This window comes from Pungitius pungitius, chromosome 18 (assembly GCF_949316345.1).
Source record: "Pungitius pungitius chromosome 18, fPunPun2.1, whole genome shotgun sequence".
Classification (NCBI taxonomy): domain Eukaryota; kingdom Metazoa; phylum Chordata; class Actinopteri; order Perciformes; family Gasterosteidae; genus Pungitius; species Pungitius pungitius.
Window position 1 is genome coordinate 13,586,160 of NC_084917.1, and position 23,904 is coordinate 13,610,063.

At 45.9% G+C, this 23,904-nt stretch overlaps 2 protein-coding genes across 2 annotated transcripts; one reads left to right on the forward strand and one right to left on the reverse strand.

Annotated features, from left to right (window-relative positions):
* Positions 1–1,163: 1,163 nt before the first annotated feature.
* LOC119226889 (phospholipid-transporting ATPase ID-like) lies at positions 1,164–15,048 on the forward strand. Its single transcript, XM_037485244.2, has 28 exons — positions 1,164–1,512; positions 2,350–2,433; positions 2,583–2,641; positions 2,724–2,837; positions 3,036–3,134; positions 3,282–3,343; positions 3,464–3,536; positions 4,037–4,107; positions 4,198–4,280; positions 4,460–4,618; positions 5,268–5,356; positions 5,504–5,697; positions 5,789–5,997; positions 6,084–6,127; positions 6,220–6,385; positions 6,512–6,700; positions 7,435–7,550; positions 7,638–7,802; positions 8,091–8,202; positions 8,328–8,433; positions 9,301–9,451; positions 9,790–9,973; positions 10,081–10,304; positions 10,717–10,800; positions 10,918–11,163; positions 11,322–11,460; positions 11,556–11,686; positions 12,289–15,048. The coding sequence occupies exons 2-28, from the start codon at positions 2,379–2,381 to the stop codon at positions 12,565–12,567; spliced, it is 3,603 nt and encodes a 1,200-aa protein (XP_037341141.2). The 5' UTR covers positions 1,164–1,512; positions 2,350–2,378; the 3' UTR covers positions 12,568–15,048.
* A 3,362-nt stretch (positions 15,049–18,410) lies between these two features.
* Positions 18,411–23,317, reverse strand: stbd1 (starch binding domain 1). Its single transcript, XM_037485100.2, has 3 exons — positions 22,801–23,317; positions 21,864–22,123; positions 18,411–21,542 (listed from the first exon to the last, which is right to left on the reverse strand). The coding sequence occupies exons 1-3, from the start codon at positions 23,279–23,281 to the stop codon at positions 19,542–19,544; spliced, it is 2,742 nt and encodes a 913-aa protein (XP_037340997.2). The 5' UTR covers positions 23,282–23,317; the 3' UTR covers positions 18,411–19,541.
* Positions 23,318–23,904: the final 587 nt, after the last annotated feature.

Below are 23,904 nucleotides of genomic sequence, written 5' to 3' on the forward strand. Positions count from 1 at the left end.
GTTTGAATGACAAACATTCTGTCTCCCAAACCCCCCCCACCCAATTCCATTATTTCGAACTAAAAACCTCAATGATTATCTGTACCAACCATAAAGCACAGAATGAAGCTGTTTTGTTAAAAATACGAACTGCTCTTTCAAATAATAGTACAATTAGGACTTACTTCTTCTGCTACTACCATAATTACAACTACAACTAGTACTAAACCTTAAAATACTACAAAAATTATTTTTTTAATTCTCAGCTTTTATTATTTCTGTATTTTTTTCAAATTTGTATCAGCTTCTCTGATTTCTGTATTTCTTGCAATTCTTTCACGTTAATATCAGCTTTTCTTATTTCTGTATTTTCAGCAAGTTTCAGAAAGGTTAGCAAATGATTTAAACTTTTTTCATTTCTGTATTTTAATCAACTTTCTGAAATTAATTTCAGCTTCATGCATTCCAATGCATTTTTAGCAGGAAATGCATTTTCTAGTATTCAATATTCATTGCACGATTTAATCAGCAGAAACTAAACGCAAGGGGAGACTTAGATGGGGAAAGGCCAGTGTGATTTCTCTTATCGCCGACAACTGCAACGCCGTTATGGAACATTGTTCTTTAATTCCCACGTTGTTCACTGTAATTTGGTCCACACAACATCCTTTGAAGTTCCATCTTCTTGAAAAATCCACCATCAGTTTTGTCTTGCAACAGCCTGCAGATTTGTCTACAATATGTGTGTTTTACGTAGTGCGCATAAACACACACACACACACACACACACACACACACACACACGCACACACACATTCACACACACACTTACTAATTCAGCAAGCTGTTCACGTTGAGATCCCCTGGACGACAGACAGCCCTCCCTTTGTGTTCTGGTCAGGGTATTAAATTCCATTTCTGTCAGACAGCAAGTCACTATATTTGCCATGACTTTCCTGGATCATTTCTTTTTGCTTGCTACCCTTTGAGGACGGATCTCTGTGAGACGTCCCGGGTCCGAGCACCCGTCCCAGGGTGGCTGAGCTACCCGCCCGACCAGACAAAAGGCCTCTGCGCTGCTCCCTGATTGGCCGAGGCGGTGCACCTGTGCGTTGTGTTTTACAGCCCCCTTCCACTCCTCCAGGTCCAAAGAGCGCTGCACTGTTTGCTTAAACCCTGAGCTATTAGGCCTCATAGTTGGGGGGCGGGGGCGCTCTTCCTGCTTCGACCTGAAACCTATCCCCTGTAGGCGCCTCTCTATCACCACCACGCCGCTTCACCTGTCGCTCATCCCGCGCGTCTTTCATCCCGCCCGAGGCCCCCGGTGCAGCCCTGTTCTCCGCTGGTGCCTGGACGTCCAGACAGAGCACAGACTGGGAGGAAGAGGGAGGGGGCTGGATTTACTTCACCTGAGGCAGAAGAAAAGGAAGGATTTACATTTGTCTCTATTTTGTCCCTCAGAGGCCCCGTGTTTCCGGCTCCGCTTTAGCGTGCAGGACTGGGGACAGGAAGTCGCTTCTCTTCTGTTTTGAGGTATGTGGCTGGTTTTTTGTTTGTTTTGCAGATATTGGGGAAACGGGTGTACCTTTAGCTGGGGGGGGGGGCATCTTTTGTTGTGTGAGACACATTCAGAAATCAAAGTCCGGGCCTCTTTGTTTTCAATGTCATCAGTGTGCGAGTGAGTGAATAGTGGCCGACCAGAACCCTCTCGGGTTTACTGGTCTGAACTATCCACAGAGACGGATCAGGATACACTGAGCGTAATCGTGACTAAATGCTGGATATTTAATCTTCTTTTTCATGGACGACATACACTTCTATTATGTAGAGACAGAGCACAGGGAAATGAGTTGCTGTATATTGAGGGCGGGAATCAGCCACCGAGTTCCACTTCCACTTTCTTCAGTTTTTATTGGTATGGCTTTCACTGGAGACATTTTGCATCTTCCAGTTCGTTTTTTTTTTGGTACTCAAAAGAGAAAAACTCAACGAATTCAAAGAGCATTCTGAGCAAGTTGAACGGTTATTTCACTATCTTGATCTTTGTGGTGATTTCCCTCCGTGGCCTGGTGCAAAGGGTGGAGAAGGGAGTGCCTCCGTGCATTTACAGCTCTGCAGATAAACAAAGGGTCTAAAGGATGTTGCCTGACATAAACCCTCGCCATGCCTCAGTTTGATTTTTTTATTGCGGTAACAGCAAACCAGGGTGGGAACCCAGACCCTCAATAAAGGAACTTGTTCCCTCACACACTTCTGTCGGTTTCTCCCTTTCAGCTGCGCTCTTTTTTTCGGCCCAGCATTGAAGAAATGGCTCTTGGCTTCGCTCGCTATTGAGCTCTGTGATTACTGAACAAAATGTTCTTTCTCTAGACGCGATACATGGACATGCCGAGCTGAAGATGGGGTCGGTAACATCGTACTTTGGCCCCTTGTGTGGGGAAGAGCAAAAGATCGGTGAGATGTGGCGCTGACACTTCATACACGATCCACAAAGTCCTTCTGGTCCTCTGGCATCGTGTGTCTAGAACGCGGTGGACTCGCTACACACTGCGCGTTGAAGTAAAGCGGCTCCATCACTCTCCGTCTGTTCTACTTTGTCCCAGAGGAGGAGAGGCGCTTTCGAGGGAATGACCGACCTTTCAACCTGTCTTACCACTATGCCGTAAGTATGCAAGTTCAGACGGGTCAACGGCCCGTGGTCCTTTTTTGAGCACTGTTCATCTGTCCCCTCCCTCTTTCTGCAGGACAACGCCATCACTACCTCCAAATACAGTCTATTCACCTTCCTGCCACTGAACCTCTTCGAGCAGTTCCGGAGGCTCGCCAACGCCTACTTCCTGTCCCTCATGCTCCTCCAGGTAGATACTACGATCCGTGATGCGTGTCCACGTGAGCTGTTCCTCACACACGTAGTCAGAGGGGATCACATATAACCGGGGTTGGACTTTGACCTAACAGTATTTTGCTTCCAGATTATACTTCATGCACGTGTAATAAGAGATTTATATTTGAAAGGTGCATGGTATTAAACTGTGTGCGTTCTGTTCCATTGACAGCTAATCCCGCAAGTCTCCTCCCTGTCCTGGTTCACCACGGCCGTCCCTCTCATCCTGGTGCTGTCCATAACGGCAGTGAAAGACGCCAGCGATGACATAGTAAGAAGGAAATCCATCTAAGTGGGTCTTCATTGAAACAAGGCGCCTCGCAGGGGATTCCGCTGAAAACACTGAGACGGAAAGTTATCCAAACATGCAAATTTAACCAAAGTCCTCTCACTGTTTTGTCCCGTTTCAAACGAGTAGAACAGGCACAGAAGTGACAAGCAGGTGAATAACCGCATGGTGAACGTCCTCATTGATGGAGAGTGAGTCCTCCGAGCTATGTGTTAAATCATAAAAGTACAAATATTCTCCAAGAGCTCATGTGTGTGTGGTGCTTTCTGCAGTGTTGTGATCTCGTGGTGTGTTTTTATTTCTTCTGGCAGACTGAGGAGTGAGAAGTGGATGAATGTTCAGGTCGGAGACATAATCAAGCTGGAGAACAATCAGTTTGTCACAGTGAGTATGGCAAGGCCGCAATAAAGATTGTTACAGCACCTACACTTTCATTGATAACAACAAGGGCCCCTGAGCCCAAGACAATAAAGTTAGTGATTAGGACAAATATTAAGGTACTGGCATACTCAGATCACCCTATTGGTTCGCCGCATCTTACAGCGCAATCTTTAAAAGTCCCACTTTTTGGTCTCCAGCAGATGCTGCTGAACCAATTTGTCCCTATTTTCATGCCGCGCTCTCAGGTCAACTGTGATAAATTGATCCATCCAACACGCTCTCGCTGTGGAATGCTCTGCCTGCACCCCTCCGGCTCGCCGAGTTTGTGATTTTGTTCACAAACCAGCTCAAAATGTACCTGTTCCGACTGGCGCTTGGGTAAACCAACGCTGTGATTTGGCCCCGGATGTCCTCCGTGTACGTCCACCTAGCGTTTAGTGAAGCACTCTGGGACTTTTGCCTTTGCCGATGGCCGTGTGAATTCCCCTTGCTTACTTCCCAAGGCGGACCTCCTGCTGCTGTCCAGCAGTGAGCCTCTCAACCTGGTCTACGTGGAAACGGCTGAGTTGGACGGGTGAGGTGTGCACGCGTGCACGGCGGCTTATGTCTCACACTTGTCCCCTTCAGTCGGGTCCCTCTCATGTCCTCTTGGTGTCTCCCCCAGGGAAACCAATCTGAAGGTGAAACAGGCCCTGACTGTCACCGGAGAGATGGGGGACCACATCCACGCACTGGCTGCCTTCAAGGGTGAAGAGGGGACACTTTACTTTCATTTGTTACTGAGTATCCCAGCAGTCATACTGGATATCCAACTGCTTTCCCAGATGTCAGAATTATTTTCATTAAAATGCTGGTAAGAACAATTGAAATGTCATTTCCATTTGCCCCATTAACGTTAGCGGTGTTCCGATATCTCTCGCTCTCAGGTGAAGTGCGGTGCGAGCCTCCCAACAACCGCTTGGACAAGTTCAGAGGAACCCTCTCCCTGGACGGACAAACCTACTCTTTGGACAACGACAAGGTGCTGCTCAGGGGGTGCACTGTGAGGAACACCGACTGGTGCTTCGGTGTTGTCATCTTTGGAGGTAAAGAGCTGATCGGAATATTGGTCACGGGGGCCCCACAATAACTGCACGGATGAAGTTCCACTCGAGTCTGCAGGGGCCCTACGGAGGCTGTGAGGAAGGGGGGGGATTGTCTAAAGAAGGCCGATATTTCCACAACATCAAAATACGGCATTGAATAAGAATGAATGAAATTGTGATAATGACGAGTAATGGTTTAAGATTATTAACTCTACTTTAGCTCCAATCTGCCATTCTCTGCCATTCATTTGTCGGTAAATGACCAACTTGGGTTCAGTTAGCATTTAATGTGCTAACGCTGGAACCTTTGAGTGATATTTGAGGCCATTGAAGTAAGAGGAAAAAAAACATATTGAACCTAAACGAATCCGAAAGAAAAAAAAGAGATATTTTTAGAGCAACTACAAGCTGAATTTGATGAACATTAGAATGCGCTTCAAATATTCAATCAAATTATCTACAGTAATTTGCAACAAGCCGCCAGGCACTTTTCAGCTTGTTAGTCACTGAGTTTGTTATATTACAACTTTCAAAAATGTAAATCACACCAGATAAATAGAGCTCCCCTTTAGACACCTTTTCAAATGATGAAAACGTGTCTCTGTCCATCTGCATGATTGTCACTAAATTGACATGTGATGGAATCCAGGTCCCGACACCAAGCTGATGCAGAACAGTGGAAAGACGACATTCAAACGGACCAGCATTGATCACCTGATGAACGTCCTGGTGTTGTGTGTGAGTGTCATGTGCCCACGGCCACACAAATACACCTGAGCTCACATGTGCAGAGGAATATACACAATATGTTCACAAGTGTTTTCGGTTGTTCTCTCAGTGCTGACTTTTTGTAAATATTCCGGCATGTGATGTCTCCATTCTCAGATCTTTGGCTTTCTGGCGTTTATGTGCAGCGTTCTGGCCATCGGCAACGGAATCTGGGAGGTGAAGGAGGGCTCGGTGTTCACAATCTTCCTCCCCCTTGAGCAAGGGGTCAACGCCGCCCTCTCTTCCTTTCTCTCCTTCTGGTCCTACGTCATCGTCCTCAACACCATGGTGCCCATTTCCCTTTACGTCAGGTGCGTCCCAGCAGAGGCATCACAAAGCAACGTGAGTTCAGAGTCCTGTTGTCACGCTCTCTCCCCCCCCCCCCATGTGCGTCCGTGTCAGTGTGGAGATCATCCGTCTGGGGAACAGCTTCTACATAGACTGGGACAGGAAGATGTATTACCCCAAGAACGACACGCCTGCCCAGGCGAGGACCACCACGCTCAACGAGGAGCTGGGCCAGATCAAATACATCTTCAGCGACAAGACGGGCACCCTGACGCAGAACATCATGACTTTCAACAAGTGCTCCATCAATGGCAAAGCTTACGGTGAGCTGACAGACGGCGTCTCGGTGAGTGGACACGCCGGCGTGGGATGAATGATTCACTTTGGAATGCATCTCTGCGTTATTCAGGGGAGCTGTTTGACTTCTCCGGACAAAGAGTGGAAATAACAGAGGTGAAACAAGACTAGTTCTGTTGTATATTTTGGGGATTATGTGTCTATGAAGTGTCAATTCAACTAATTAGTCTGCTTCTTTCGCCCTGCAGAAAACCGAGAAGGTGGACTTCTCCTGGAACAAGCTGGCCGATCCAAAGTTCTCGTTTCACGACCACAGTTTGGAGGAGACGGTGAGAGAGGGAAACCCGGAGGCCCAGACCTTCTTCCGCCTGCTGGCTCTGTGCCACACAGTCATGCCCGAGGAAAAGAAGGAGGGTGAGTGTCCTCCAGAACAGAGGAACCACACTGCGGACGTCACATCTGAATAGAGCTCGGCCCATTGGTGGCAGTGACACAACACTTTTTCTCCTTCCCTCCTCCTTTGCCCCGGTCCCCTGGCAGGCGAGCTCTACTATCAGGCCCAGTCTCCTGACGAGGGCGCTCTGGTGACCGCAGCCAGGAACTTTGGCTTTGTGTTCCGCTCGCGCACACCGGAGAGCATCACGGCCATGGAGATGGGCAGAAAGGTCGTCTATGAACTACTGGCCGTCCTTGACTTCAATAATGTACGCAAGAGGATGTCGGTCATAGGTGAGCGACAGCGGAGCTGCAGTGTGGGGTCTTTGTAACCTGTAACCGGTGTTTTTCTGTAACCTCTGAAGAGGTTTAGGAGAGAAGGAAGGAAGTTATTTTATACAAAAAGAGTTGTTGCCTCCATGGTTATGTTCTAGGCTACACCAATGTCTGTACTACCTCAAATAGAGGGAGCCGTCATCGTGACCACAGGATCCATCTTTCAGATTAAATTCTTCTCACTTTCACTAGGCAGACAGGTTATCAATAAAACACTCGAGGTCACTGTATTCATATCAGCAATGACCGTTGGATCGGTGCATCCCTCGCCACAATCACATGGTGAAAGTTACAATTTCTACAACCCCAATTGGTGCATTCAAGGACGTTAGGATCTGAGAACTGAGATGGACGTGTGTTTAACTAGGAGGAGGAATCAGGAATCAGGAAACGTTTATTCCCATAATATGTTGGACATACATGGAAATTGTCTTGGCGGTTGGTGCATGACGGAAGACAGAACAATAATGACAACATAGTGCAGCAATAAGATAAAAATAAAAGTATGATCAAATATATGCTATGGGTTAGTACGCTAAAGCTATGGGTTAGTAAGTAAGAGGAGATAAGATAAAATTAGAAATAAAAATAAAGATAAAGAGCATTGTTTGCATGGATTCCTTTAAATCCATGTTGGCCTGTCATGAAAGTGATGCTGCGTGTCGCCTCACAACTTCCACCATGACTTCCAGTGCGTAGCCCCGAGGGCAAGCTGACCCTGTTCTGCAAAGGAGCAGACACCATCATCTATGAAAGGCTGCACCCGTCCTGCAACAAACTCAAGGAAGTGACCACCACCCACCTCAACGTGAGTTATGTTCTCCCCGTGTGTCCACCGCAGTATGACAAAGCCGGAGGTTAGTCAGTGAGTTTTCCATCCGTCTGACGGGAACAGGAGTACGCGGGAGACGGCCTGCGCACGCTGGTCCTGGCCTACAAGGACCTGGATGAGGGCTACATGGATGAGTGGAAACTGCGCCACCATGAGGCCAGCACCGCTATGGAGGGGCGAGAGGAGAGGCTGGATGAGCTTTATGAGGAGATAGAGAAAGACCTGATGGTTGGTCCAGCTGCTGAACACTGTTTGACCGACTCTCTCTCCTGCTTTGTGCTCGAGTTGTCTGCTCATTTGGAAAATGGATTTAATTTACCGTATATCCTGCAATAGCGTTAAATCATTAATGATGAAACCCTGACTCCGACCAACAAACATATCTCATATGCTGATTTAACTGCAGATTAAGCATTGGTTCATTTCAAATGATGTATTTATTCATGTTTTAATTCTGCTAGATAAAGAGCATGAGCTTTAAAAATGAATCGTTTCTTACTGACCACCGTTTTTTAGCTGTTGGGAGCGACAGCTGTGGAGGACAAGCTGCAGGACGGCGTGCCACAGACCATTGAACAGCTGGCCAAAGCTGACATCAAGATCTGGGTGTTAACTGGGGATAAACAGGGTTAGTGTCCACATCCAGTAATAGTTTGTTCTCTCACAGTTGATCTAGTCAACAGGGTAGACTAACCAGAGGCACGGAGCGGCTCCTGTCACAGTGACTTTTGAGAGTCTACGTTGTTTGAACAGAGACGGCGGAGAACATCGGCTATTCCTGCAACATGCTGAGAGAGGAGATGAAGGAGATCTTTGTTGTGGCTGCCAACACGGCCGAAGGAGTCAAAGAAGAGCTACAGTGAGTCCTTCGAAATAACACACCATGTGCGTGCTGACAGGAAATATTATTATTTAGGAGGTTGTTTTACAACGTTAAAATGTTTAGTATTACATGACAAAATACTTCATGTTTTTGACTCTACTTGTTCACTGAAAGTCTTTAAATCAAGACTGAATTAAAAGCACAAAATGACTTTCCATAACATACATACATACAACATTTAAATTGCGTGTTTGTACAACAACAAAAAAACGGAAGTAAAGTAAAATAATCAAATTTTAAACTTTTGAAGGATTTTTCCAACGGTGGTTGGATAGGAATAGTTTGTAGCCTTGTAGATTCGCTGCTTTAATTAAAGAACAAAGAGATCAGTATGGGACAATATGCATCATCAATAATCGGTCATAACCATCGGGGGCAAAAAGACCTGATCGGAGATATGAATGTTATATTTGTGATCCAGTCCTTGACTCTGGCATGTAGTAAGCAAATGTTTATATATTGCACAGTCAAGCTGGTTAAATAGTGGAACAGAATAGCAATTCAATGTCAAACCTTAAGAAGGTTTGGTTGCTTACTTTAGATAAATATATGTATATACTACAAGGGGAAATACTTTAAAACCACCCCAAGGTCTTGATACATAGCAGCATTGATACTGCAGCACGTGGAGTAAATGATGGGGACACAAAAGGAAAGTCGAAGAAAGAGGTCCACAGAAGAAGACATCGCTGGCCTCCTGTTTTAAATGTTCGCAAATTACTTTTGTCTCATAATGTGTTTAAGTTAAACATTTCCTTTAAGTTTCAACTCTTTATTTTGGAGGTAAAGTTCATGAAAGCTTTGTTTGACTCAGCCGACCTCCCCGTGTCCTTCTGTCTTCAGGAAGGCCAGGAGGACAATGTGTCCCCAAGCAGAGGAGGAGCCCACTCTGATCAAGGCTCGAGCCGGCCTGTTCTGGCTCCAGAAGACGGAGAGAGTGGAGGACGAGAAGGTTGATGGAGACTACGGCCTAATTATAAATGGCCACAGTCTGGTAAGAAGTCTTTTTCAGCCAGATTTGTTGTCCCCTTTTATCTTTGCATGTTGTTGAGCCAGACCTTTTCTTTCCCTTTTTGTTGGTTCTGGTGGAAGTTGCCTTACTGGAACAATCATCACAATGTACAATGGAGAAAATGCTTGATATTGATATTTTACAGCCTCATTATGCTATTTTAAAACCAAGCTTCTTTTAGGCCTACAAATGAAATGAAGGATCACTTAAATCTTCACTAGAAGCTTCCGTATTCCTACCAGTATGGAGAGGACCTGTAGTGAGTGTGGTTGAGATGTGTGGCCCTGAGACATGACCTCATGGTCCGTTTGGGTCCTCAGGCCTTTGGACTGGAGAAGGACTTGCAGCTGGAGCTGCTGAGGACTGCCTGCATGTGTCAGACCGTGATCTGCTGCCGCGTCACCCCTCTGCAGAAGGCCCAGGTGGTTCAGCTGGTCAAGAAATACAAGCAGGCCGTCACTCTGGCCATCGGCGACGGCGCCAACGACGTCAGCATGATCAAGGGTGAGCGGCGCGTTGGTCTCAGGGGTCACACGAGCAGAAGAAGCAATTGAAGCTATTGTTACTCACTACGTGGACTCTTGTGTCTTCGCTCTCTTTCCGGCCTCCAGCTGCTCATATCGGCGTTGGTATCAGCGGTCAGGAGGGCATGCAGGCGGTCCTCTCCAGCGACTTCTCCTTCGCACAGTTCCGATACCTTCAGCGCCTCCTGCTGGTTCACGGCCGCTGGTCCTACCTGCGCATGTGCAAGTTCCTGGGATATTTCTTTTACAAGAACTTCACCTTCACCTTTGTGCATTTCTGGTACGCCTTCTTCTGTGGCTTCTCTGCTCAGGTGAGGGGCCTGTTGTTGTACATAATTGTATAGAATAGTGCATATTGTGATTTGTAAACAGATTCCATTCATAATAACATGCCAATATCAAATCATTTGGAAATTTTAAATACACAATGACTTTATGAACGAATGTAAGGTTAGGAACAGAAAACGATGTTACTTAGCTCCACCCACTCATGTCAACTATTGGTTGCTAAAAAATAGCAAAGGTCAAAACCCAGAACTGAAGACTTCAAACCAATGGGACATGTCACTTGTCAGATAAAGGCTATGGGAATTAGTCGGGAGATGAACAGCACAAAACAGAAAGTTTGCAACGATGTTCCCCGTTCAACCATTACATGTGTAGTAAATGTAGTAAATACTGTGCTGACATGTCCAACGTCCTGCTTGTTATTCTTGTTCATAGACCGTGTATGACGAGTGGTTCATCACCTTGTACAACATGGTTTACACAGCACTTCCTGTCCTCGGCATGAGCCTCTTTGACCAGGTATGCACCATGGGGAGATGTTCAAATTCCACATTTTCATTTGTTTGATATCATATTTATCGGTGTGAGAAACCTCTGTCCCCTGGGCTGTCCCCTTCGCTCCCTCTGCGCCTGCAGGATGTCAACGACCGCTGGAGTTTTCAGTACCCTCAGCTGTACGCTCCGGGCCAGCTCAACCTGTACTTCAGCAAGAAAGCCTTTGTCCGCTGCATGATGCACAGCTGCTACAGCTCCCTCATCCTCTTCTTCATCCCGTGGGCCGCCATGCAGGACACGGTCCGGGACGACGGCAAAGACATCGCCGACTACCAGTCCTTCGCCCTGCTGGCGCAGACCTGTCTTCTCATCGTGATGAACATACAGGTGGGGGGAGGCCAAGGAGCGACACACGTGTCTGTATCACGCTTCCATGTATTCTTCGATGGATTTTTATTCACAGAACCCGCCCCTTAAACACATATTGTGAGTGATGATTGACGGCTAGATTAAGAAAAGGAAAGTGCTTCTGCGTTTTTCTGTAGTTGTGTCTGGACACCAACTACTGGACGGCAGTGAACCACTTCTTTGTGTGGGGCAGCCTGGCCGCTTACTTTGCCATCACGTTAACCATGTACAGCAACGGCATGTTCCTCATCTTCACCTCCTCCTTCCCCTTCGTCGGTGAGTGAATCACAACAAACGACACTGTCTCTTCGTTTAGGAAAAGCCATGTGATATGTAATAAATGCCTTGACCATGTGATTGTTACTGACCAGGCACGGCGAGGAACTCCCTGAACCAGCCCAACGTCTGGCTCACCATCTTCCTGACGTCGCTCCTGTGTATTCTGCCCGTGGTGGCTTTCCGCTTCGTTCTCATTCAGCTTCGGCCCACCGTCAACGACAAGGTGACACACACACAACGCCGGAGTGGTTTCTACCATCGATAAATGAAAAGTGATCGAGCATGACAATATTACGGCCCTTCAGATTCCCACATTATCCCTCACATTCCAATTTAGCCACGTCATATGTATTGAATACAGAGGCAGCAATGATAAAGGGATGAGAGAAGGGTGGCCAACATGGGCAAGAGGAAACAGGCTCTTGGGGTTTGAATATTGTTCAGCGTTTCCCCAACCATTATAACTACCCCCCTCCTTCCCCTATATAATAATAATAATAATAGTTTGTTTGTTAAAGAAGACGGTCGGTCTTACTTTTACTTTTTCTGAATGAAGTCGTTAAAGTAAACGGAAGAGTAAACCAGTTAGCATCTTGTTAGCCTTAGCATAATATTACTGACATATTCAGTAGCTAGCAGCTAGAAACCCTTAACTTGAATTTGTATTCATATTTAAACACACTTTTAAAATGAATACTGTAATGGACTTAGTTGGTTGTTATGTATATTTAAATATTGTATACATCTTTATAATAGTTAAGGTCACATAATAGTACAGTACCGTAGCGTTAAGAAGTCCACGTCACAGCCTCGTGCTCCCTCCAGGTGAGACATACGGTGCGGAAGGAGGCGCTGCCGGCGCCGGCTCCTCGCCGCCCGCCCGCCCGGCGCATCAGCACGCGGCGCTCCGGCTACGCCTTCTCGCACGCGCAGGGCTTCGGGGACCTGGTGACGTCTCGGAGGTTCCTGCTGAAGATGCCGCTGAGGAGCCGACCGGTGGTGTTCACGCAGACGGACTCTGCCCTGGCTCAGAGTCAGCCGCAGCACTACCGCACCCTCGCGGAGGAGCCGCGGAGCCCCCAGGCCGCCGCGGGGCCACAGTGAGGGCCAATCGTTTTACATCGGTTTACTGGCAAATCCTAGTCTGACATCCGCCCACGTTTGTTTTTAACTAATGGAGGGATACCCCTGTGATGATGTCCAAGTTGAAAGCACACACGACCGTAAAAGACCTCATACACGACAATCAACTCACTCGGATGCTTTTCAATTGCTTACATAACACATTCGAAATTTCCAATAACCGTTGGTTTTCCGGTGCGGTTAATTTGCGGACATTTGCTTACAGAGAATGAGTCTCACCAAAGACAAACAGTTCAACAGCTGACTCACACATTTCAGGCTTTAACACGACCTTGAACGAGAGTTAGTTTTACTGTCTCTACTAACAGGAAGGATACTCATCATAGAGATTGCTATAAAGTGCACATTAGTGGTATTACCAGAAACATAAGCAACCTGGAGGGGTCAGACTTCTGATGAGCTTTAGGAAATGGCCGGAAACATTTGGTGCAGGCTAAAAGATGATCAAATCAGACACGACAAGAAGATACTCTGTCATGACCGCGGAAATTGTTGTCATTTTATAAGAAAGTGAGCTTTCAATGAATGTAAAAGGTTGCCACTGGTATCACCACACTGCCTGCAACACAATGTTGCATTTTGTACCTTTTTTAATTGTTTGTTTTTCTTCAAGTGAACTGTCAATACGCAGGGTGCTTAAAAAACAACTAAAATGAACCTATTTTCATGATGTTGTTTTTATGTATGCATGAAAATTGACATAAACATTGTTTATAATTATTCCTCTGCATTAGGAATAGGGTTGGGTATCGTTTGAATTTGAGCGATTCCGATTCCGATTTCGATTCCTGGTTTCGATTCCGGTTCCCAGCGATTCTCGATTCCGATTCTTTTAAGAGGCAGGGTCAAAAAAGTTTAAGTTTAAGATATTTTAAATGAGCTAGCTAACCAAGGGTCTTTCTGAAGAAAATAGTCTGACCTTCTCCATCAATATTAATTATTTTTATTAACTTTACTATGAATTTCTAACAGGGCTGTTTTCAACTACAAAATAAATATCAAACTATGAACTTGAATATTGTATAAACATTATAAATTATGAATATATTTTAACAGGGGTACACTTTCCTCCAGAGAGCTTTATTTTTGAAACCTCACAAAAACGAACCCTTGGAATCAGAGGAAGAGGCAGCGCGTCAAACACGGGGCACACGGAGGGGGGCACGCAACTCTCCCAACCTCAAATCGGGGACACTTTCGCTGACGGGGGGCTGCTGGCGGTCGACGCGGGGAGGGCTAGCACAACCTTTTTTTTTCTTTGCAGCGCCAGCCTCACCGCTCATTTTAACAGATAGGACCGCTCCGCTCGGGCCACCCGGCACCCGCGCGCGCTGGTCTGATGCGTCACAAATTCACAACAAACGGGAGTTTTTTGCCGAGTTTTCGGTTTGTTTCGAGAAGTGTAACCACACTTAGGACCGCCGACGCACGCTAGACATGTTCGATCGCGCTGTTACGCCAACACTTCCGGTAGACGCTTTTCGTTGGTGTTCAGCGGTTTCTATTTCCGGTCGCGCCGGCGGACTGAGAATCGAAACTAGGAATCGAATTTTAAACTTTTGAACGATACCGGGTAAATCGCAAAGCTAGTTTCGATTCCAATCGATTCTCGATTCTCGATACCCAACCCTAATTAGGAATAACATTGTTTTTCCAATATTTTTGTCACCTATGCAGAGATGTGTAACTGATTTTTAAAGAAGGGGGCCGGGGTAGGCTTGTCTCCATATGAGCGGTGCAAGGGCTTCCCTGCAGTATCACTATCACAATATCAATTCATAGTTGTATACATTCTGGGCCTTTATGTGAGCCTTTATCATATTTCAGTCATGTGTTAGCTGGGTGGAAGAGACCTGCTCTTAGGCCTTCAGGACCAACAGTGCCTGTGGCTCAAAGTGAACTAAGATGAACCTATGATGTTAACCAGTCAGATATGGAGGTTGCGATCCCGGGCATTCAGTAACGTTAGCATGCGCACTTCTTTTGATTGGATACACACTCATAAGAGGCGAGGCTTAGCAGAGCTCGCCAACTGAACCGGATGACCCTGTGGCGACCTGAACGAGCAAATTTGTGTAGATCTACCAGCAAAATAGAGTTTGGCTGATGGGGTTTTAGAGATATTCTTGCAAAGATATTTTCAGCTTTAATGTGAAGTTTATAGAGCAATGGTGTCATCATGAGTGTGTCAAGAGAATTAATTCAGGTAGTTGAGGACATTAATGAAGGCCTAGGTGGGAAATGCACGGCCCGCCACTGAGCATCAGCATCATGAAGGTACAGTGATGGTTAAAGTCTCGTACAAGGGAAAATGCAGCACATATTATTCATAAAATCTCCTTTTTTTTCAGTCCAACCACATATTTTGCCATTGTGTGTTCATTGTGTACTGTAACTCTTTCCACACGGGAGATCATCTGCAAATAAAAAACATTACTTGATTGAGCCTTGATTGCTTGACTCGATAATCTTACACCTCATATCTTATAATGACGTCCAAAGATGGTTTCCAAGATTCAAAATCACACCGGAGCCTCCATTGAGATCATGACAGTCACTACAATGATACAGGTGCTAAGTACATCCAAATACTCCAAACAGTCCACTAGAGGATGTTGATTGGATCATTGTGAAGCTCCCTTTACGTCCAGTAAGATCAGGTTATACTAATAATAACATAATAATGAACTGAACTGATGTTAGAATCTGTATATGAAGGACAAGAACGTCTGATTATTTTAAATATTTAATAACAGACTCTTTCAGAAAGCTTCAACCGTCCAGATTTGTTTGCATTATACATGCGGCTGCATGCACTTTAGTCTCTCTGTTGCGCGCTCATACGTGCAACCTACACTGTTACGTCTGCACACACTGCATTTAACCCACAACTGCAGTGTCCTCCCGGACTGCCGGCAATGCAGTTCCCGGTGGAGGGGCTTTCCCATGGCACGGATCCACAAAAACCTTCTTTTAAATAGCACAGTTCATGACTGTAAAGGTTTATGACAGGTATGAAAAAAAGCTGAAATAAAGGCGGAGGAAACCCTGAAAATGACGTTGCAATGATATCGTTTGAAATGTTCATCAAGTCATACACTTTGCAGACTGTGATTCCGCACAGGGGTGAAAAAGCTTGCTCCTTCTCTTTCTGGCCAAACAGCACAGTCTGCAGGCACCGAGGTCACCGGTGAAGGTCACTGAAAGATCCCACAGTACATGAACGAAGCTGGCAATGCTCTATAAATAGCCTGCCTGTGTGGCACAACCAATGGCTTTATCATTTAATCTGATTACCTGATTTGTTTCTGATTACCCAGAAATGTGATCATTTTGGCCACATTTCATTGTAAGAAGAAGCCTGTCAGAGCAATGACAAAAAAAGAGATCAGTTAAATTCTTTATGGTATTAATAGACTGATATTTATGGTTCCATGAGTAAAAAGTCAAAGCACAGTGAGCAATCATATGCATGCTAAATGTTGATTCATGTCCCTAGGGTCAAAGTTCAAGTGGAAAACTGTGGCCCGCTGCGATTGGTTGGTTTCTGTAAGGGGAGACAGCAGACTTGACTTCAAGAGAATTTCACACATGAGCGTTCCAACTCAGCCTTGTGAGGACCACTGTGAGTCTCACAATGTTCCGTGTTCATGGAACCTCACTCTCAACATGAGGCCCTTTGTCATTTTGTTAGTTTCACAACCTGACCTGCTCGTCCCTCTGGCTCGCATGCGTCTTGTTTGCCTGATTCACCCACAGAATAGGCTGCTGGTCCAGCAGTACTGTCTTTTGCCCGACTCTTAAGCATTAACCATGGAATCAATTTTAACTTCTAACAAAGGAGAAGCAATCGGTTTGGAGCCGTGTTTGAAATTGAGGTCATTCATTTACTTTATTTCAACAATTTGGGTCGCCACCAACTCCTGAAGGAATTGGCCAAGCTGCCATCTGTCTCTGTCGGCTTTTGAGAGCTGAGTGCTCATTGGGTTCGTACACCTTATACACTCAAAGTAAATGAGATCAGTGAGAGTGAAACAAAGTGGCCAGGTGGGATCCGTTTTGAGCCGTGGCTCGTTGTGACACTCTGCAGAAGCTGAGGCTTCAGGTAACAATTCTATTTAGAATCATCACATGTTCACAGAAAAAAAGACATCGTAACTAAAGATGCTTTCATATTGTCAGTACTTTTCTTTTATAATGTCTGAGGCACATTGCATAGACATGAAGTGGACATGTCACACCACACCCATTGGTTTGTGGACTGAAGCTTTGAGGACTCAAGTATGTCATACTGACAGTCGTCATGATGGATTTGGTCATCTTGTTTTTTTGGAGTGACCGTATTTGGACTGCTGATGAGGTACAGATGAGTTATGCAGCTCTGGTAGCAACCTGCCAATCAAAAGGTAGCCCCGCCCCGGAGCATATCATATTTTATTTTGTATGCTCTAAATGCAACATTTAATACTAAATGATTTAATCATGTTGTATTGAAGAAGACTCGAAACTATAGATATAGACCATACATCCCTGTTTACTACATATACTAAGGGAATGAATCAAGAGAAATAGAGCCATTTTCTCATGGACTGCTATACAACGAGACGTCTCGCCCCCTGATGGCCGTTAGGAGAACGGCACGTTTGAGGCACTTCAGCGTTGCCTTTACTTTTCAGAAGTGGACAAACAATCATTTACCTCCCGTGGTTAGCTGTCACAGTGAGACAGGGGGACAACAGCTGACTAACCTTTACAGGTGTTGATTATAAGGCAGGCTACCCTCCAGACAACCTGGGTGGGCATGTGAAGAGCTGTACTCAGCGTTAAGACTTAGACTTATCAGGGTTCAAACATTGCTCTAACCGTTTAAATGATCGGCCAAATGTCATTTGTGAATGTCTGTGTGAGATAAAGAGGGACATGCAAAGAGAGAGAAATCTATAAGCGTGTCAGAGGCTCATGTCTAAATAAAGGATTACCTTCAACCTTAGAACGGCTCGCGCACCCTGCTGACACATTAGCACTAATGTGCTGCATTTACTCGCTGCACAACCACGTCTCATGGTCGCAGGCGGCCACGTTGGGGTCAGCACCAGCTTCCTGGGAAAGAAGGAATCCCTTAGATCCAAGGCCGTCAGTGTAAATAAAGACTTCATGTTTTGTTACATTTGGCTCTCTGCACTGGGGGGCAAATGTTCCCTCAATTGCTGTTTTTTTTTTTTTTAGAAGAAATCACGCATCCCACGCCTGGACAGATTCCCTTTGACCCCTGTGTGATGCAAGAATCCAAAAGGCCTCGTTTTGGATGTGGGGGAGGGTTTTCATGAGAGACTGCAGCAGGAATCGGTCTCATCTACATGTGGTTAGCGGTCTGATTCGTACCGTTTTTGCTTTAGAATACTAAAATAATTAGAACTTACTTGTTGGCTTAATTTGCCTTGTGCACAGCTCATGGAGCATTAACATGTCATTTAGAAATGTCTTCCTGTGGTGCATCTTCCACTCCCCTCATTACTGCTTACATTCTGGGCTTTTATCCTCTGAAATAACCTCTCAAAAACCCTGCCGTTCCCTGCAGTGCACATTCATCATTTATAGGTCTGGCTAAACATTGCACTTGTGCGAGCGTACGTGCGAGATGATGAGCACCCGCTCTTCAGACGCGGTGAAGTCACCCCTCTGCACGGCGCTTTCTCTGCATGAGCCCCCTCTGAGCCAGATGGATTAGGAACAAAGTCCGTATTACAGAAACTTAGAAAGATTTAGTTGTTTGTGTTACTTAACAATTACCCACAGTGGTGAGTGGGTCTGTTTGTTCATTGCAACAGCAGTTAATGATTCAGAGAACCAGACAACATGACCTCAATAGGGGCTGCCTGGTTAAGATTTAATACAACGAAATAATTTGGAGTGGAGATCAATTTAATTTAACAACTTGAGTACATTCACAGCAGGGGAGTATTTGTTACTAGGTATTTGTGAAACTCCCACTTTAACGCATGTTGGAACCAAATTCTCCCAATTACCTAAGATCATCCAGTCATTCAATCAAAATACATAAACACACTAAAAGCCCATGTATTACTTACTTAAAAGATTTATTTATTTGGTAACCAACTCCACCTCAATCACATAAAAGAGCAATATAACCTTCATTTTGCATAAGATACTGCCATGATCTGAGATACAGAGACCATAGCAGGCACCAATTATCACCTGAAACAAAAATGTGACAGAGATTATTAGAAAATAAACAACATTCTGTGAGAAACCTGATTATAGTGGCAATGAAACAAATGATAGCTAGAAAAGCTGTTTTAGATCCATTACAGCACATTCATTGAAAGAAAAAAAAAAAAGAAAAAGACATTCCTAGAACACAGGGACAATTGCATGCACAGTCCCAGGAGATTCAAGCAGCATTAACATTACAACTATATCACAGTTTAGAATACCTGCACCAGTAAACCAGTTATTGCTTACATTATTGCTGTAGTAAAAGTGAACTATGTGCATTTGTTCTCATTTACACTTACATTAAGTGACCGTTTCTCAAAAAGATACGATTTGCATAATTATAGATACAACCATATAAAGTAAAAAAAGTTCTTCCAAGTAATGATTGTCTTTTGACTTCCCTTAAAGATCAGCTTAATCACCAGCTGTCAGTCTCAGAAAAATCCCCATTAGATGTAGTTTATCCCAGCTATTGTGGTCTTGGAAATGTGCAGGTCAACATACGTCCAGGGGCCTGGTGAAAGAACAATAATCATCTAACCTTGACTACCAAACACATGAATCCTCTTGATGACCCGTACAGTTACCAAACCATCGCTAGGACGTACGTTTGAGTAGCGATCCATTGGATCCTCGTGTGGATAAACAAACTTGGCGATCTGGTTCAGGACACGATGCCACAGCTTCCTTCTCTCGCCTCACAAGCGTGCCCAACATTCGTGCACCAGCAGTCGGTCTCTGCAGCCCGTGTCCAGGAGGCGGTTGCCACACTCCTCCCAGCGGCACACCTGGCCCTTCTCCACCACCACAAACTTCCACTCGACGTGGCTCTCCGAGGGCAGGCGGACCACCGTGGCCCAGTGCCCGTCCTCCACTCCCTGTAGCGGGACAAACCCCTTCCAGTTCCCCAGCTCCCATCGGTCTCCCGTGACAGCCACCGTCTGGTTGGGCGATTGCGTGATATAATGGATGCTAAAGGTCACGTCCACATTCTGGACCGCCACGACATTTCTGATATTTTCTGCGTGTTGGTCGACGAGGGAAAGAGTGCCAGCCGGTTGGACTTTGGCAGCAGGTGGAATATCGGATGCGTCCGTACAAGTGGTGTCTACTACAGCAGAGGTGAACTGAAACCCTTCAGAGGGAAGCTGGTAGGTTTTTGTATCGTCGTGGGCAGAAGATGGGACGTTTGGAGTCATCCAGGGAAAGGCTTGGTAGTTATTATCCATGATCCATTCATTATGGTCCATAGTTGCCTCCATAATACTAATTTCAGTCTTTTCATAGTCCTCTTCGTCCCCTTTTATAGCCACTTTCATTTTAACATTTCCTCCCGCAATCTTCTCTTCACTCTGGACAGCAGCTTTCAGGCCTGGTGGTTTTTTTGCGAAGCAGGTAACGCTGTCTGCAATCTGCGCCGCGAACTGATCAATCGCACTGCAGTAACTCTCCTCAATATCTCGGCCAAACATGTCCTCCTCTGATAGGAAGGATTCATTTAAAGTCGAGGCTTCGCACTCACTGATAGCTGGCTGGTAGCAATGCGACGAGTCAGGCCTGAGCACCATAGCGGCCGTATCCTCTTCTACCGCTGCATCGTCGGCATAGAGACCATACTGAGCCTCCGTCTGTCCCGCAGATACCATCATATTTTCAACCATCACGTCATACTCGTTAAAGGCATCAGGGCTGACGGCCAGGCTTGAAATTCCACTCTCTTTCCCCACGGCAGCATATGACATGTCAATATCCCTCAGCTCAAACTGCTCAAAAGACGGCGCGTCAACTTGACAGAAGTGGGGATGCATGTCGGGAGCGGATGTAAAATCGTCACTATAATTTTTGGCTTGGTCACCTTGTGGGTCTAAGGGGAAGGACTGTGGGTCAGGATCAGATACTTCAGACATTACAAGTGCAGTGCAACTAGTTTTATCGCCAGCAGCTGCAGAATCAAGCACAGTCTCCTTTTCAACAACGCCGATTGGTTTGTCTTCATGTATGGCTTTCAGGTGTGGACTACACAGATTTTCAGTTATTGCCAAAGGTTCATTCACAGCTGTATCTGTATCAGCATCTTGTACTCGCTCCGTTTGGATGCTTTGTTGGTCTTGGTAGGAAGATTGAACATGAGGGTAGTTCACTTGGTCAGTCACAGCTGGGCCATTTCTGACGCATTCTGGCTGGTTTTCATCTTCATCAAGAGACGGAGTTGTATTATCTTTCTGTGGTTGGCAATCCAATGACAAATCCGCACATTCTGCCAAAACTGAGGAACCTGAAAGACCGCCATCATGGTTATCGGCCGTAATGGGTGAGCTCAAACCGTTGGGAGCAGAGCTGACTGCCACACTCAAACCATCTTGTTCTTCTTTGCAGGCAATATTGCTGCCACCGGACAGCATTTTGTCTTCTGCCTGATTGGCTCCATTATAAAGAACGCCGACCTTGTCGTCACACACAAGACTGTCTCCCCCCTTTTGTTCAATCTCAAAGACGTGCTCGTTGAACTGTGTAGAGGTGGCGTCCAATTTGACGGCTGAACGTTTGTCCAAGTGGTCTTCGTCACCATCTAGACCACCATCTTCGTTCCAACCACTAACCCCAAGGGGCTGAAAGTTATCTTCTTGTCTGGGTGTCTCGTCAATAACATCCTTTTCCGTGGTCCCGCCCTCAGCATCTTGGGATTCTGTTGTTGACACCTAGACACACGGATGAAACGTTTCATATCTCAAAGTCTTTGTCTGACAGTACATACATAAAAGATTGAAAGTCTTCTGTGCTAGTCTGAATTTACAAGGGGAATGAGGTTGGAAGGGTAAATGTAGACGAGGGGGAAATATTCCACGGGGTCGGTTCTCCAACTACTTAAAGAAATAGTTCAGACCAATTTGGAAATATTACTGGCTCTGTATAAAATAAGTAACAAAATCCGCCTCTCCAATGGACTGACTGCGAAGGAGGACGTTTAACTTTGTCTGTTGCTTGAGTATCACCTCAAACAGGGACAACTGGCTGCTTACCTCCTTTCTCTGCTTTGGCTTGTCAGAATTCGTCGGTTTAGGGTCCCTCGAGTAGCTTCTATGGAAGTCTGCGCAGCGAGAGTCCCCCTCCATGCCGTATGAGGCAGCGTGGTCAACGCCTGGTGCTCGGACGTCATTCTCAGCGGGGCGATATGGAGCAGATGTCTGTTCAGCAGCAGCGCGACGGTGCCTGACTCGGAGATCACTCGGAATCAGATCTACATCCTCCTTCACGTCTGACGAGCCCTCATCATTCACGTCTATCAGAAGATATAAATACAGGTTAAATATTAGACAATAATATCTTTCAACAACGAAAAAGTGTGTTATACCTAAAAACAAGCGAATAAATGACCTGAGAGAATGTGCATTAAAGGTTTTCGGTCAATATGATTGATAATATTTGACTAACTTAAGGATTCCTTAAGCGACAAAACAACAGAGTATCTAACCACATGCACAGTAATCAATACAATCAGTGACAGTAATTTGTTTGTTTGTTGGACTGTGGGGTGTGTTTTTCAGTTTAACCTTTGTGCCAGCAGAGCAATCCCTTAAATAAAACGCCCTCAAAGTATAAAATGCGTAATTTATTTTCCTTTTGGACATATATTACTTAAATTTACCACAAACCCATTGTACTTTCTGGCATTTTAATCTTTACCATATTCTATGATCGAACTATGATTAAACTGTTTGTTTGTGACAGCCAACTCAACATGTGCACACAATTTAGACATCCACGTAGGAACACGGCTTGTAGAGCATGAAGGCTTCTGTAGCACGTCCTGATGGTCCATGCGGAACCGCGCTGACGTCCTGGCGTCATGAATTGTGACAGGAGCACGAGCACGCTATTCCTCAGCGCTGGAACCATCCAAAGGGCAACACCGAACACTCCGTTCGTCCTCGATCTGCTTTTATCATTTCGTTTTACCTGTTGACTCCCGGATCACCGGCACGTCTCCCTCCGCGCCGCCGTCAGCGTTGGCCGCAACCGCCGCCGCCGCCGCCGCGGCGGCCTTCCTCCGCTTCCCCCTCACGGTCCGGTAGATGACGAGACCCGCCAGCACCGACACCACCGCTACGACGGCCAGAGCCACGGCGGGACCGTGGCGCCCGATCATGCAGAAGAGCGAGGCCAGGTCCACGCGTCTCTCCACCGCCACGGTGTTCTTCAGCGGCATGGCGCGCGTCTGTCGTGGGGGAAGAAAAAAAAAATCACGAGGCGCGCCCCCCTTTTCTTCCTTCGGAGCTTCTGTTTGTGCGCGTGGAGGACTCGTGTGGAGGTGCTGCAGGCTGCTCTTCTCTCCGTCTCCTCTCCACGCGTGCGGAGTGACCTCTTGTTGCTGCAGAGCTGCAGGCTTGCGAGCTGCTGATTGGCCGGAACCGATCACGGGGTGTCTGCATTCATTCATAAAACCAAACGGGGATAAGACAGCGTATTGTTTGCACTCTAATCGTCTCTGCTCTGATGGGATCATCAGAGGCCTCCTTTGCGAACCTTTAGCTCCTCCGTCACGAGTGCAGCTTCAGTGAAATCACATCATCTCCAGTGATTGCCTCAACACGGCTTCACAGAATCGAGTCTTGGGGTTTTTAAATCAGTTAAATCAGAGGTTACATCTTCATATAACTCATGTTGTATGTTGGAAAAAATACTTTTATTTTGGAGAATCTTTTATTAATAATACATTTTATTTGTATAGTGCATTTCATAGGCAGCCAATCCTAACCTTGGTATTGTGTCTGTGTAAAATGATTAAGGGGCAGCAGTTGAGATAAAATACCTTTGTAATAATAACATTTATTATTTGGGTTTGGTGAGGTTGGATGACCTTTTCTGCATATGTTCAATAATACATCTCCCTCACATATTCCAGGAAATATTAAAACTTGGGCAGCTTTTGGAGGTTAAGGAGGAGGCCTCTGGAAGTGGGGAAAGCGAGGAGGGGGACAGGTTTTCAGCCGACAACCCTGGGTCAGTTTGGAAAGTACATTTACACCAGTAGGAGACCTCAAACCCAACCCGCACACACCA